The sequence below is a fragment of the Elephas maximus genome, chromosome 12, assembly GCF_024166365.1.
Source record: "Elephas maximus indicus isolate mEleMax1 chromosome 12, mEleMax1 primary haplotype, whole genome shotgun sequence".
In the NCBI taxonomy this organism is placed as follows: domain Eukaryota; kingdom Metazoa; phylum Chordata; class Mammalia; order Proboscidea; family Elephantidae; genus Elephas; species Elephas maximus.
Genome location: NC_064830.1, coordinates 52,386,109 through 52,402,234, shown reverse-complemented (window position 1 = coordinate 52,402,234; position 16,126 = coordinate 52,386,109). Strand labels below are relative to the sequence as shown.

Below are 16,126 nucleotides of genomic sequence, written 5' to 3'. Positions count from 1 at the left end.
TCCACAATAGGCAGCAAAATAGCATGATTAAGAGCATGGGCTCTGGAGACAGACTGCATGGGATCCAATCCCAGCTCTGCCACAAATAAGCTGGGATTGGCAAGCTACTTAACCGATCATTCCTGTTTCCCCATCTGTAAAATGGGTATAATTATACTTAACTCATAGGATCGCTGTGAGGATAAATGGCTTAATATTTTAAAGTACTTGGAACAATATCTGCCACATAGCAAGTATGAAAAAAATTTCTCATCCTGTAGGGAATTTAAATGGCGTTCTTGTGGGGGTCTTTATGACATACTTGTGAAGAAAGTGATGAACCAGCCTTCTTAACCCTATGAAATATTTACACACACAGGCACTAAATATGACCATGGAAGCTGAAACCACAAAAAAGCAATCAGTGAGAAAAATTACAATTGTTCCAAGACCTTTAGAATTTTTGCCAAAACATTAAGAACTCTCTTACTGTAGGTTATAAGTAAATAGGGAAATGAAAAAAAATAGTAAAACTAGTATTTTAGTACACTGTAATTCAAAACACTAGAGACATTGCAATTTTTAAAGTGATTTCTTTCTCTGTAAAAAAAAAAAAAAACTTATCGAGAGTAGTTGGAACATTTCTTGCCTTCTCCTTGTGTGACTTACAATATTGAGCAAGTGTCTTTTCTACACCTTGGTGAATTGTCACACTCCTTCCTAAGTTTGGATCACTGTCCAACATTTCATCCTTTGTGTTTTAAATGTTGTGAAAGAGCTCTGAGAGCTCTCTTAATGTGAAGTTTTTTGTCAGCATCACTTCCTCTGGGACCTCTTCATCCTTTTGTCATACTTTCCTCATTTATGTTTTTAACATTGGCTTCAGGTTCCATCAGTACAAATACAACCTCAGGGGCCCTGGTTGTCAGCAAGTCACAAAACGCATAATCAGAATGATGTAAAATTCCACTCTAGAAATCAGGAATCTAAAAAAAATCTCAACCAGTTCAAAGTAACTAGAAAGTTTTAGTATTTAAATGGTGGAATAATAGAATGAAGCAACAAAATAATAAAGCAACTGAATGAATTAAACTATATTGTGAAATGCCTCTAGTCATTAGAAACGAGCCTGATTGGATGTTTAAAATCTCACTTAGAGAAATATAATCACATACTCTTTAAGAATCTTATGAAAATTCTGGCCTCTCCCTCCCCTCCTTCAAAGAGGCACATAAGACAATACATTTTGTACATTGTTTTGGGGGAGTTCACAGAGCCCCTGAATCCAGTTAGATGCAATGGCTAAGAACCTAGAATTTTATTACTAGGTAAAACCCAGCCAAAGTCATGCTTCAGAGCTGTTGCAAGTCCTTAAAACTTAGGACGTGTTCTAAGGGAAGGCAAACCTTGGGGCACATCCCCTGACAACAAAAAATGCACTTAATGGTGATTCTTTTCTCAGTGGTTCAGTGATAGAATTCTCCCCTTCCATGTGAGAGACCTGGGTTCAATTCCTGGCTAATGTACCTTATGGACAGCTGCCCTATCTGTCAGGTTTCATGGAAACTTCCAGACTAAGATGGACAGCGCTTCATTCTGTTGTGCATGGGGTCACCATGAGTCGGCAGCCAACTCAACTTTCTTCAGTACCAAGTCCATTAGACCCAAGCCTCTTCAATTACAGATCACCATCTCTAAACTCTTTTTATGAGTATAGGTGTTACAAAGCCTAACCGGAAAGACAGACTTACCAGTTATATTGTTGAATAACACAGCAGAACCAGCAGATCAAGCTGAAAATTCACTGCCCTGCACAGTAGATTAGCCACTATTGGCACTGAGCCTATTGCCGCTGGCAATTCTACTCTTCCTGTTCTTTCTTCCTTCCTCCCTTTGCTTTCCCTTTCTCCTTTTATTCTTTCTCTCATTATTCTTTTCACACTACCTTTGATGTATAGACACTGATTAATGTAACCTGTGGTGCAAGGGATTTTAGATCCTCATTAAGGCCAATAGAAACTGTCCTAAGTGAGTCACATTGAATTCAATAGACAACCCCCAATGGGAGGCTCTGAGAATACCTCAATGATATCCAAGAAACGTGTTCTTGGTAGAAGCTTATATTTTGGGGATGCAGTTTTGAGCAAGAAAAAGAGTTTGGGATTTTTTTTTTTTTTTTAATTGATTTGGCTTCAAGGGAAGGAGATTGCCTAAACAAATCCTGCTAAGGAAGTACTGAAATGATTCCACCACTGGAATGAGCTTCCCTTTCTTGTGTTTTGGTAAGAAACTTGGCTTTCAGTTGGGAATGCAATTCACTCTACGCACTCAAGGGCAACATGATAAAGTTCTATCAGACCAAGTGTCTAAATGAACCTGAGACTCTACCAAGGTCAGAAATGCTGTACCTCAAGCCAAAAGATCTCCCCTGGGCTTGTTTGTTTTGACTTGTAACCACACATTTGTCTTGTCTAAGTGTCCAATCACGTTATAAAACAAAGCACAGAGTTCTACAGTACAGCATCCTTCAAAGCAACGGGAGTCATAGATTAAACTTTTAGGGGATTCTTTAATTTTTCTGCCCCTTTGATTTCCACAGGACTTTAAGTTGCTTCCCGTGAGGTCAAAGAAAGCGAGATGATTTTGGAAATGCTGAACCCAATGCACTATAACATCACCAGTGTGGTGCCTGAGATCATGCCTGTTGCCACCATGCCAATCCTGCTGCTCACTGGCTTTCTTCTCCTGGTCTGGAATTATGAGGGCACATCTTCAATTCCAGGTAAACAAGTCATTTATTTCTGTACCTAAGGAGATTGCTTACTGAGGCTTTTGGTCAGTGGAGGTGAAGAAAATTGCACACAAACACAAAAGAGGCAGCTTGGGGACATCTGTGAAGACAACCCGTGTCAGGAAATTAGGGTACAGGTAAATATATCTTTTATACTAATTGTCCACATACTTTAAATGAAAATACATTTTTTAAATATCTTTGATAATAGCTCCCAGTCTGCACTTTGCTTTGGTAAAGTAGACTTGGTACAAGTATCTTTAAGACAAGCTTGGGATGGGGTAGAGCAAGGTAAAATTAAATTCCAGGGTTTTTTCTTTCTTTCTTTTAATAATTCCAATTTTGCTCTGAAAGTGAAAATGTCTCTGGAATGCCTTCTATACTCTTCTTCTCCCTCCTACTTTGTGTCATCCTTGCCCTCTCCCTTCCTTGTATGTTCCTCTTTTCTGTGTTCCACTCATTTTCTTTTATTCCTTGGGGGTTTAGTGATGGTGGTGTTGCCATAAGAGTGGAATGGAATACGGGCAGCAGGAGAAAACGGGGACCACTAGCATTCTCTTTAAACATCAAACCCTGATAGAATCTTCAACAAGGTCTATAGGTCAATCAAAAGTAAAAAGTATATAGCATTATATAATTATACAGATAATTTAAATAGAAAACACTACCCCTACACCACTAATGCTAGAATCATCACATAATCACCTCTGTTTATTTAGTTTTCAGTGAAAACTCCTTATGGTTAGGTATCTGTCCTAACTCCCTTAAAATACTGATATGGCTTTATTTCAAGAGAATAATTACTGTGCAATTTTAAGTGTGATTGTCCTCGTCACAGTGTGCTGGGAGCATGAGGGATTGGTACAAAATGCCCTGTGCCTGGATTCTTTTTTAAAATTTCCCCAGCAATTGCCTGTGTCTCTATTTGATTCAATCCAATATTTTAGGTTACATTAATGCCCAATTTAATAAGAATATTTAGTTAATTTTGTTCTCAATTACACCCTCTCCCTCGCCCCCAGAAGTAAACACTTTCCTGGATTTTGTGCCTAGCACTTTCTTGCTTTTTTAGAGTTTTGCCACCTAATTCTGCATCTCCAAACAACACAGTTTAGTTTTGCCTGGTTTTAAACATTTTAGCAACCGAATCATTTGTTATCTCTTTTGGTGCTTTTGCTCGATATTGTGTTGGTAAAATTCGTTTCATCCACATTGTGGCATGCTGCTGTGGTTTGCTCGCTTTCATTGCCATGTTGTAATCAATTACATGAACATCTCTTGGTTTGTTTGTCAGTTCTATTATTTATGGGCATTTGGGTTGCCTCCACTTTAAGGCTACTGTGAACAGTGCTGCAATGAACATTCATGTGCATGTATGTTCCTTGGTGCCCACATGCAAGCGGTTCTCTAGGGCATATACCTAGGAATGGGATGCAACAGCTTCTTGATTATGACTGCTGGTATGAGGTCTCAGCTGTTGGCTTGAAGGAAGGGTCTCTGCACAAAAATATAGTATTTACTTTTTCTCTTGGGGTATGAAGAGTTTCGCGCAATCCCTGCATTCTCCTGGATAAGCTGAACAGTTTAGTGCAGATGCAACCAGAATATTTCTCTAATATTCTACCAAACTTTCTCCCTTCCTAGAGCATTCTTCTCCTCAACCAGGGTATAAGGTACACAAGTAAATGAGAAGGTAACATTGTATTACAATTATTTTATAATTTTTTTTTCATTTACTTCCCATTTCTCCTGCTCCGGGACTCTAATGAGGGCCAAGTTATACTTGTCATACCATCTCCAGTCCCTAACTAGGGGTTAGTGTCTGTACCTAGTAGGGTCTTAGTAAATGATTAACTAAATTTACATACAACTGGTCACTAAGACCTAAAACTCTGTCTTCTGGCTAGAACTCTCAGGTTCTCAAACTAAGCCCAGAGTTCACAGCAGCCACCCTCTTTCAGTAGCTAATGCTCTTTACTGCCATATTTTCAATTTGATGGTGGTTCTCAAATATTCAGACTTTCTACATGGCACCAAAATTTTAGATAAAAGATGAAAAGTACAGCTTTTCATTTGTACATCTTTTGTTTCTCATAAAAAAATAGAGCTGGCGTATTAGGTAAATATTTGTTGAATAAATGTATTTCTAAATAGCCATCAATTAAAAAAAAATACATTCAGGAAACACTTATTGAACACCTACAATACGCCAAGCTGTAAATATTCAGCAAAGTATTTTTTTATTATTTATTTTGTTATTATGAGTATCTTAGTTGATTAGAAGTTGGTATACCTGATGACAGTTTAAGGAAATATATATGTTCAACCAAATCTGCTTGTTTAAATCTTTTTAAGAACTTAATGAAGTTATGTTAATATAAAATCAGTCATCTACTTTGAATTATAGCATTATCATAAGACTGATAACTGGTGATGTTTTGGTTGTACAGATATTAACAAAAACCTTCTCTTTAAAGAAAAAATAAATATAAAGCTGACAGTCTCACAGTCTCGACCACATTAACTCAGTTATTATAAAGTTAAACCCAAACATTATTTGCTGAATTTGGGACTAAATATCCAATTTAGATGATTCAGGCGAAAGCTTAGACTATCTGGTACAGATTATCCAGCACAACCTTCCCGTGGAGTCAGAGTGCTGTCTCACACAGTTATGCATATTTTGGCTTCACAAAATTTCACTGACAGCATGGAATCATAGGAGAAAGATTTAGAAGCTACTTCACAATAAAACTCCTAAAATCACTCCAAAAAGTTTTTAATTAAACTTTTCACCACCACCAGTCAAATGAAGCTACCAGGTTTGTTCTTTTCTGTAAAAGCAGGAACAAGTGCCCCGGTGGCTCCTGGACTTCTATTCTCGACAATTCTGCCATCATCTATAAAGCACTTGACCACTGCTCTCAAGTAAACACAGAGCACTGCACTCAAACTCTAGTTTGACAGGACTCATTGCTAATTTATCAGTTCTTAGCTTTAGCTTGTCTACTGAGATTTAGCTTAAGATTCTTTTCTTAAACTGGGTCCCTTTGGAGGGAGAAAAGAATTGGATGTTCTTTGTTTGGACACTATCTTTACAGATCTTATTTGTCTCAGTTAAAAGGAGTACACCAAAACTACCATCCAGTTTTAACCCAACTATTCCATCAAAGACAAAAGTTTTCAGGCAAAACCAAGCAGCCAAGCAGATCTGTCAGCTTGTCACATGTCCTGGTTTCCATGCTTGTCACCAGACTGATGATTGACTTGTACCTGAAACCTACTGGCACGATTAACATGGCAAGAAATTAGCAGACTCATGTCTCAGTTAACTCAGACTGAGAAGATTGAGACCAAATTGAACTAATGTGTTGTGAGAACTAACCTGTTTTTTATTCATTGAGGGGTGAAGAGCCTCATGCTAAGCTCACCCTATTACTATTATTTATTTTTTTAGGGATTCACAACTATACATCAAAAAATGTAAACAAACAACAACAAAAAAAGAACACTTAAATATAAAGAACAAAGACAACAGCAACCAAAAGCAGTTTCTACATTTGATGTTGCTAAAATGCTGACTGTAATATAATGGTTTTCCTAGGTCCTGGCTATTGTATGGGAATTGGCCCCCTCATTTCACATGGCAGATTCCTGTGGATGGGGATTGGCAGTGCCTGCAACTACTACAACAAGATGTATGGAGAATTCATGAGAGTCTGGATATGTGGAGAGGAGACACTCATCATTAGCAAGTGAGTTTGTTAATGAGACACTAAATTTTAAATCAAGGTTGGGCTTTTTTCTGTTACAAAAAAAAAACATTTTAATATACTGATGTAGTTTCTAAGGCTATGTTTTTACCACTGAAATGAAGGTGAGCAATTTCCAGGTAAAAACCTAACACTGTATACAAAAGGAGTGAATCAGGCTTTGCTTGAAGCCAGAGGCACATAGGCAAAGAACTCTGGAAAGCTGAGAAATTGCACAGTCTCTCTGGGCGGTGAATGTGGAGACTTAGAGTCCAGAGGATTTGGTTTTGACAGAATTCCTTGAGGGAGAGGCATCATCTTTTCTGCTTTCCTAAGATTTTGGTCTGATCTCTACAAATAAGCATTTAAAAAAAAAAAAAAAGCTGAGACAAAGAAATTTTACCATACCTGGCTGCTAATGTGTCTCCGATGCTAGGCTCCTGAGCACCTCTGGACAGGCAGGTAGTAGAAATGAAGCTTCTCACACACTGCAATCCTGCCGTGGCGTGTGCAGTGTGCCCACTGAGGGATCGCAGAGAAATCAGGAACAAAATCACATACTAAAAAAATGATTTCCCGCTCTCTGCATTGTTCCTATTTCCTGGATAATTTAGCAGACTGAATTCACTCTAGGGCTAACCTAATATGCGTTATCTGACTGTGAAGAACTAGCTTTGTGAAAAACTAGTTTTCTTATTTATTGGTCATAGAAAATGGAGAATTTCAAAGAGAGCGTATGTCACTAGACTTTCAGCTATCTTTACTAGACTTTTAGCAAAGCTATCTGCCAACACTCTCTCATTAAGGAATTTTTATATTTATCATCCCTCACAGGGCTTTACCCACAAACTAAGGCTGACTACTATGGTTTATTGATTTATTAGAATTATTCATTCAGATACCCAGATTATTACTCAGATGTGACACAATTACTTCTGGAAGCTACATTGATTTCTTCAGACCAACAATGTACATGTCATTCCATGAATCACAGTGATATCCTTAGAGCTCAGCTCTTTGAACTGAGGGGACAGGGGAGAAAAATTTGTTATACATCCAAATATTTCAGACTATCCAGGAATTTTATTTTGGAGCTACCGCGAATCTTGATTATCGCCTGTGTTCTTTCTGTTTCGATGGTGCTGTGCCACTTGTAAGAGTAGCTGCTAAGGCAGGCCCTGTGTATACAGCCATGTGTGACTGTGGCTTCAGGTGATGTGTTGCTTTGTAAGGTTTTGTTGTGAAACACTAGTGCAGTGGTTCTCAAAACGTGGTCCTTGAACCAGCCAAATCAGCATCTCCTGAGAACTTGTTAGAAGTGCATGTTCTTGGGCCCCCATTCTGATGAACTAAATGAGATGCTCTGGGGTAGGACTCAGCAGTCTATGGTCTAACGAGCTCTCCAGGTGGTTCTAATACCCACTCGAGTTTGAGAACCAATGCTCTAATTGCTAAGCCATAATTATTCTTTGGTTTTACTTTTTCTGGTCTGTTGAATGCTGGTCAGCCAAATCTAAGCGAATTTGGTATGATCTTGATGTGTTCTCATTGAAAAAGTCAATACTTTAGTCACCTTTGCAAGTGGCTATGGTTTCAAAAATGTCTAGAACTGATGGCATTTGGGCTGGGGACATGGGGACATACCCTCCTGCTTTTCCATCCCCCAGCATAGCAAATTGCCATATAGTCTTCCTCAGTATAGCATCTGCTTCCCTGTCATCTGTAACCGTCAGCAGATAGGTGAGCTGACCCTCAGGATATTTATCCAAAAGTACCTCGACCTACTGCTGAGAATCTAGAGCAGTAATTCTCACCCTGGCTGCATATCAGAGTCATCCAGGGACCTTTTAAGACCCTCAGTGCCCAGGCTGCACCCCCAGACATTTAGTTCTGAATCTCGGAATCTCTGGTGCTGGGAGCCAGGCATCAGTAGTGTTTAAAGTTCCCCAGGGGATCTCACCGTGTAGCGGGTTTGAGAAACTCTGGTCTAGAGAGAGGCGAGGAGGTAAAAGGACTCCGGGGCAGGAGGGCCTTTCCCTGGGTTTAGGGGAAGCAGCTAAGCATGATCGGAGCAGTTTTATCTTATTATCATACTCCTGAGTCCAGATAAGTTAGTCCCATACCCATTGTCATCCAGTTGGTTCTGACTCATAGTGACCTTATAGGACAGCGTAGAACTGCCCCATGGGGTTTCCAAGGCTGTAATCTTTACAGAAGTAGACTGCCACATCTTTCCCCATGGACATGACTGGTGGGTTTGAACTGCCAACCTTTCAGTAAGTGCCAAGAGCTTTAACCACTACGCCACCGCACTCCTGATAAGTTGGTGGTAGGTATAAAACTAGCATTGGAGTGAAGAATGAATGGATTTGAGAAAGGACCAGAGTCCCAGAGCAGAAATTGCTCTTTGGGACATCACCAGATAAATTCCCTGGATCCCAAAGAAGGATTCTCCTTGAGGAATTTAAGACAATTCCTCAAATAGAATCCCTGTCTTAGTGAGGGGTAGCTTCTGATCACTCTGCCTGTCTTAATTAAGAAAGTGATCTTCCCAACCCTGACCAAGTCAGGCACCCATTCAGGCTGGGGGTGTGGAGGCAGCCCATGGGCCCCCCTCATGCCCCAGTCCCCCCAGCTCCTTTCTTGTCCTGTCCTCTCAGGCTTTTCTCTTGTCAGAGTCTTTGTGTTTTCCTTAAGTGCCTCAGAGCTGCTCAATTTTGTTGTTAAAGGCTGATCCCCGAGGTAATAGGACATGTTTTTCCCAATCTCTTTTCCTTGCCAGCTCTTCAAGTCTCTTCCAGAACTCCCCGTACCTCTTGAAAAGACCCTATTGGACCTCAAAAGCTTTTTATTTTTATTTGAATGGTTTGCAAGATTTTTTTTTCTTTTGAAAAATTTGAGGTCTGTAGTCATTACAGCTGCATAGAGATTACAGTCCAACTTTGAGGACCTTCCCAACCAGCATGGTCCCGACATGGCTGGGGCTGCAGAGCTTCAGGGGAAGGTTCAAACACGAGAGCTGCGAGGATTCTGCCGAGCAACTCAGGGATGCAGCCATTAGCAGGATGAGCAGGCCAACCCAGTGAAACCTGAGACAGGCAGGCAGGTTTGAATGGCCTGAAGTGTGCACAATTCACTCGTGCCAGTACATGGCTATTCCTATGCCTGAGCTTGCTCTAAACCAGTGAGCATCTACTGCTGTATATGAGATTGATGTCATGTGTGCATATACTAGTATGTGTCATAAATACAAGAAAAAGAATTTGGGTAGCATCCATAATGGGGAATTAGCAGTTAACATGCTAATTAGGATCATATTTCCATGCCTGTTAGCAATTAACATACTAATTAGGGTTATGTTTGCACATCTGTTTTAATCATGTGTTAAGTTACAGGGGATTCATTCATCCATTCTTTCAACATACATTTACTGAGAATTTACTTTATACTAAGCACTGAATGATCCTAATTTATAATAGTCGTTACGGCTCTCCATTCATTCATTAAATAAACATTTATTGAGGATTTACATGTACCAGATATTATTCTAGACTCTGGGAATACAGCAATAAACAAATCAGCCAAAAACCCCTACCCTCACGGAGCAATACATTGTTAACATGCTAATAATAAATAAGTCAAATATATAGTACATCATCAGGGTGACCAACTGTCTCAGTTTGCCTGGGACTTGGGGGTTTCTCAGGAGGTGGGACTTTCAGTGCTAAAACTAGGACAGCCCTGGGCAAGGCAGAATGATTGGTTACACTTTTATCAGGTGGCTATTTGCTATATAGAAAACTAAAGTAGGGAAGACGGGTGGAGAGGGCCCGTTGCAGAGATGGGGTACAGTTTTAAACAGATAATTGAGGCAGGCCTCATTGAGTAGGTGGCACTTGAATAAAGATCTGAAGGAAGTGAGAGAGTGAGCCATGCAAAGATCTGGAGGAAAAGCATTCCATACAGCAGGAACAGCAAGTGTAAAGACCCTGAGGTAGGAGCCCGCTTGGAACGTAATAGACACCTGTGTGGCTGAGTAGAAGAATAGCGGAGATGGGGTCAGGGAGGCAATAGGGTACCTAATCATATTGGGCCTTGCAGGCCATCATGACAAGCTGGCTTTTACCCTGCATGAGGTATGAAGCCATTGAAGAGTTCCAAGCAGATAGTGATATATCTGACTAACTTACATTTTAGCAGCATCATTCTGGCTGCTCTCTTGAGAACAGGTTGTAAGCAGAAAAGAGATAGAGGCAGAGAGACCAGTTAGAAAGTTACTGCAATAATCCAAGCAACAGATGATGGTGACTTGTCCAGGTGGGAGTAATAGAGGTGATAAAGTGATGAGGTGAAATTCTGGATATATTTTTAATACAAAGCCAACAGGACTTAACCGACAGATTGGACGTTGGGTTTGAGAGGAAGAGAAGAGTCAAATTGATGCCACAATTTTCACTTGAACACCTGGAAGAATGAGCATATCATTACCTGAGATAGGGGGAGCAGGTTTGGATGGGGAGAAATCTGGATTCCGCTTGACACATATTAGACATATTAGGCCCGACATGTCTCTTAGACATCTGAGTAGAATGTTGAGTAAGGAAGACTGAGCCTTGAGACCCTCCAGTGTAAGGTGGTCAGAACCAGCAAAGGAGACTGAGAAGGAACAGCCAGACAGAGAAGGGAAAACCAAAGGAGTGTGGTGGTCTGGAAGCCAAGTGCAGAATGCATATCAGGAGGAGGGAATCATCAGCCATATCAAACACTGCTGACAGGTCAAGTGAATGAGCATCGCATTTAGCAATAAGAAGGTCATGGGTGACCTTGACAAGAGCTGCTTTAGTGGAGTGGTGCAGGCAAACGCCTGACCAGAGTAGAAAATTAGGGCATGAGAATCAGAGGCAGCAGGCGTAGACAGCTCTTCCAAGAAGCTTGCTATAAAGGAGGCAGAGAAATGGGATGGTGGCTGGAGAAAGATGAGGGGTCAAAGGAGTGTGTTTATTAAGATAGGAGAAACGACAGCATGTTTGTGATGATGAAAAGTATCAGCTATAAAGGAAGATGGTTGATGGAGGAAAAAGAAGCAGATGTGCTAGGTGTTACGTGAAAGTTCACTCACAGTAACAGGAGTGAAGGTTGAATACATGGACACGGATCCTGGTAGTTGGGCTTTGAGGAAGTTTTCTAGTGGTTTCTGTTTTCTAAGAAAAATAGGGATAAAGTCTTTAGCTGAGACTGAGGGGGAAAGAACTAGAAAACATTTAAGGAGAGAGGGGCCTAACAGTCATCTATAAGAGTGAAAGAATGAATGGGCTAGGGAAATAGAGTAGAACTGCCAACTATGCTGAAGGTCCACTTGAATTGAAACTGAGACTACTCAGCTTACGTGCGAGTGTGCAGGTAAGCGTGTGCGTGCATGTGTGTGTGAGCACCCATGTGCTCGTGTGTGGTTTTTCTCCCCAACCCCATTTAGCTACCAGGGCAAACATAGAATCTTCTAAGACTTGGATTTAATCAGGGTTGAGGCTCTTGAGCGTGCACGGATGGGAGTGTTTTAATGATTAACAATAAAATCTTCTTTCCAACTTTCTATTAAGAAAACTTTCAAATGAACAGAAAAGTTGAAAGACCAATTCTCCCACTTTTTTGCCCCATGAAATTGGCCTTTTGAAGAGGCAGGATTAGTTGTCTTACAGGAGGTCCCACATTATGAATTTCTCTCAAACTGTTTCATCTTGGTGTCATTTAACATATTTCTCTCTTCCCTGCATTTCTTGTAAACTGAAAACTAGGTCTAAAAGCTAGATTAGACTCAGATTAAACATTTTTGTAATAATACTTCACTGTTGGTTCTAGACACTTCGTATTGCATCACATCAGGAGATAAGCACCAGGTCATCTCACTTGGTTAGAGAGGTTACAGTCAGATCTCTCTGCTATAAAGATTTTTTTCTCTTGCAGTGACCCTAGAATTTAAGCTGGGTAAGTGAGGATATTAGAGGGGCAAAGGACAGTGAAAATGTGATAGAATTGACAGAGAATAAGCCTCAGGCATAGAACAGATCTACACAAGGCAAGTGTTTTTCAATATTTGGTATCATTATTCCATTAATTGCCTGATCCGTATTTCTAGCAGACATCACTCTTGTACCTGGCCACAAGTGTATGAGTAGTTTAACTCAGATCTGGAGGAAACCTTTCGCCTTATTGCCTAAGAGTTTACTTCTTGGTTACTTTTAATTTTTAATAGAAAATAAGTTTGCCATCTTTGGAGATGTTTTTTGACTTTGATCATGTTTAAAGGCAAGAATAATGACCCCAGTGACCAAACAACATGCACTACCCACTGTCACTTCTGAGCTTGGGACTCACTTGGTCTCTCCCCAGTGGTGATAAATCCTCTCTCCTGAGCAGTCAGTGTAACATTTCTCTAAAGCAGTGTTACAGACCTGTCCACACAGCAAGAAGAATCATCCTCCTGTGATTCTGAGTGCCAGCTGGAGTTCTAGGCTGAGTCCTGAGTGCTTCACCAACCTTCGCTTCTTCACTTTCCAATTTACTCTGGTGAGATAAATCCAACCTAGTTTCGCTCAGTCACCTTGTTTTAAATTGTTTTTCTGTGGCCAGTGACATTTTGCTTATTACCGTGTGTATTACTTCTGCTTTGTCTGCTTTGTCCCTTGCCTGGTCTGAGCCTCTGATTCAAAATAACTGAAATGTTGGCACCCCCTAATGGACATTGATTTTAAAAGCTCTTTATTGACCAAGGAACATTCGTCGTTAGTTGCCATCAAGTTGATTCTGACTTAAGGCAACCCCAGCTATGTAGAGTAGAACTGCTCCATAGAGTTTTTAAGGTTGTGATCTTTTGGAAGGATTTCCAAGCCTGTCCTCAGAGACACCTTTGGTGGTGGAGCGGGGGAGGGTAGGGGAAGGTGAGCTGACAACCTTTCAGCTAGGAGTCCTGCTCATAACCACTTGCACCACACAAGGACTCCTTAGTTAGGTTTATTCTGTTTGGAGTTTCTTTTTTCTTTTTTTAATTGGTCAGCAATTCCTCAAAAGAAAGTGACAGGTCAAATAGTTAATGCAATGGACTAAAGTTCTAGAGGTCAAAGCAAAAAAATACATTGTGTTCTGGTTGTCCTCCAAGTGTTTAAAAATTTTAGATAACAAATTTGTGAACAAAAATTATACAAATTACTTAGTCCCTGCTTTAATTATAGAATGAGATGGGAAAAGTCAGAAAAGCTAGCATTTTCAAATCTATTAATCAATTAGAATTTCAGTCTTTTCCTATGTTATTGTTGTTAGGTACCATTGAGCTGGTTCTGACTCAGAGCGACAGAACGAACACTGCCAAGTCCTGCACCATCTTCACAATTGTTGTTATGCTTGAGCCCATTGTTGCAACCACTGTCAGTCCATCTTATTGACAATCGTCTTCTTTTTTGCTGACCATCTGCTTTGCCAAGCATGATGTCCTTCTCCAGGGACTAATCTCTCCTTATAACATGTCCCAAGTATGTCAGACATAGTCTCGCCATCCTCACTTCTAAGGAGTGTTCTGGCTGTACTTCTTCAAAGACAGATTTGTTCCTCCTTTTGGCAGTCAGTGGTATATTCAATATTTTTCACTAACACTGTAATTCAAAGGCATCAATTCTTCTTCGGTCTTCCTTATTCATCATCCAGCTTTCACATCCACATGATGTGATTGAAACAACACCTTAGTATTGTTAAGGCACATCTTAGTCTTTCCTATAGCATGATTTTTCTCTATAGGACAAAATTTTGAGCTATTTTTCAGTCAAATTAATTCCCTGGAATACAAATCAAAGCATCTGGATTTTCATTTTTGTTGCTAGGGAGAGAAAAACATGTCCAAAACTTGGGATCACTTGATGAATATTGCCTGGAATCAAATCAAGAGAATATCTGACTTAATAGTGTTTTGATTTATTTGAAAATAGGATTTTTTTCTGAAATGAATATTATGCAAATGATTTATATAATAATAATTCTGTTTTTATTTATTGGCACTGGCATTATTTCAGGGGCTTGCTTTTGAAGTTTAAGTAGGATTATGGAAATCCTTAGCCCACAGCCTAATCCACTCAGCCAGAGCAAAGCTCTTTTGGTCCAGTGTCCTCTATGGGAATCTATTTTAGCAGGGATCAACTGAACAGCCTCACTAAGGCAAAGCCATCCTTTTAGGAGCCAAGTGTCCACTTTGAGAGGAAGGAGCAAGTATTATGGCAGCCATTCCAGCCCCATTTGAGAACCAATGTAATTAATATAGGAGCCACTCCCCATCTTGAGGGTTATGTGTTCTGGGGGGGGGGAAAAACAACCCATCATAGGAGAACTTGCAGCTGAAAACAAGATTTCAGTGAAAAAGAAGGGAGAACAAAAGTTGCAGTGAACATATAAACACTTGCATAAATAGTAAGTTCATCGAGATAAACACATAACAGCAACATCTGAAATAAAGATAAAACCAATGACATTTTATACATCTTGAAGCCCAGTCACTCTAAGCCTGCAATATTGGCAGTCATGAAAACAATGGACATGCAAGCACCCACACGTTCTACTTGTTATCCTCTCCATGCCCTGGTGATAGGACCATTCTCGTCTGCCCTCCCTCTCATTCACCATGCAGAGGGTTGGCCACTTAGCTTATGAACTCATGAAATCTTTCCAGTCTCCTGACCCTTAATCTTCATGGCAACGATCCCTGGTGGCACAAGAGTTAAGTGCTTGGCTGATAGCCAAGAGGCTGGAAGTTTGAACCCACCCAGTGGTTCTGCAGGAGAAAGACCTGGCAATATACTCCCATAAAGATTACACCCTAGGAAAGTCTATGGGGGCATTTCTACTCCATCACAAGGGGTCACTAGGGATTGAAATCAACTTGAAGACTTATAACAACAAAAGCAACAATATTCCTGGCAACAGCCATCACTTAGCCCTTGTCCAGGTTGTTGTTGTTGCTAGGTGCCATTGAGTCAGTTCCTACTCATAGCGACCCAATGTACAACAAAACTAAGCATTACCCAATCCTGCACCATCCTCACAGTTGTTGTTATGTTTGAGCCCATTGTTGCAGCCACTGTGTCAATCCATCTCATTGGGGATCTTCCTCTTTTTCACCGACTGTCTACCTTACCAAGCATGACATTCTTCGCCAGGGACTTGCCCCTCCTAATAACATGTCCAAAGTATGTGAGATAAAGTCTTGCCATTCTTGCTTCCAAGGAGCACTATGGCTATATTTATTCCAAGACAGATTTGTTCATTCTTCTGGCAGTTCATGGTACACTCAATATTCTTCACCAACACCATAATTCGAAGGCATCAATTCTTTTTCCATCTTCTTTATTCATTGTCCAGCTTTTGCATGCTAATAAGGTGATTGAAAATATCATGGCTTGGGTCAAGCATACCTTAGTCCTCAAAGTGACATCTTTGCTTTTTAACACTTGTAAGGGGTCTTTTGCAGCAGATTTGTCCATTGCAATGCGTCCTTTGATTTCTTGACTGTTGCTTCCATGGGCGTTGATTGTGGATCTAAGTAAAAATGAAATTCTTGATGACTTCA

The 16,126-nt window shown here is 40.3% G+C and overlaps 1 protein-coding gene across 1 annotated transcript in view; it reads left to right on the top strand.

Moving 5' to 3' along the window:
* Positions 1 to 2,552: 2,552 nt before the first annotated feature.
* The window catches only part of LOC126086721 (aromatase), a 37,303-nt gene continuing 23,729 nt past the window's right edge, over positions 2,553 to 16,126 (top strand). The window contains exons 1-2 of the mRNA XM_049903307.1: positions 2,553 to 2,761; positions 6,375 to 6,525. Coding sequence (XP_049759264.1) covers positions 2,617 to 2,761; positions 6,375 to 6,525 — 296 coding nt within the window. The 5' untranslated portion in view covers positions 2,553 to 2,616. The remainder of the gene's footprint in view (positions 2,762 to 6,374; positions 6,526 to 16,126) is intronic.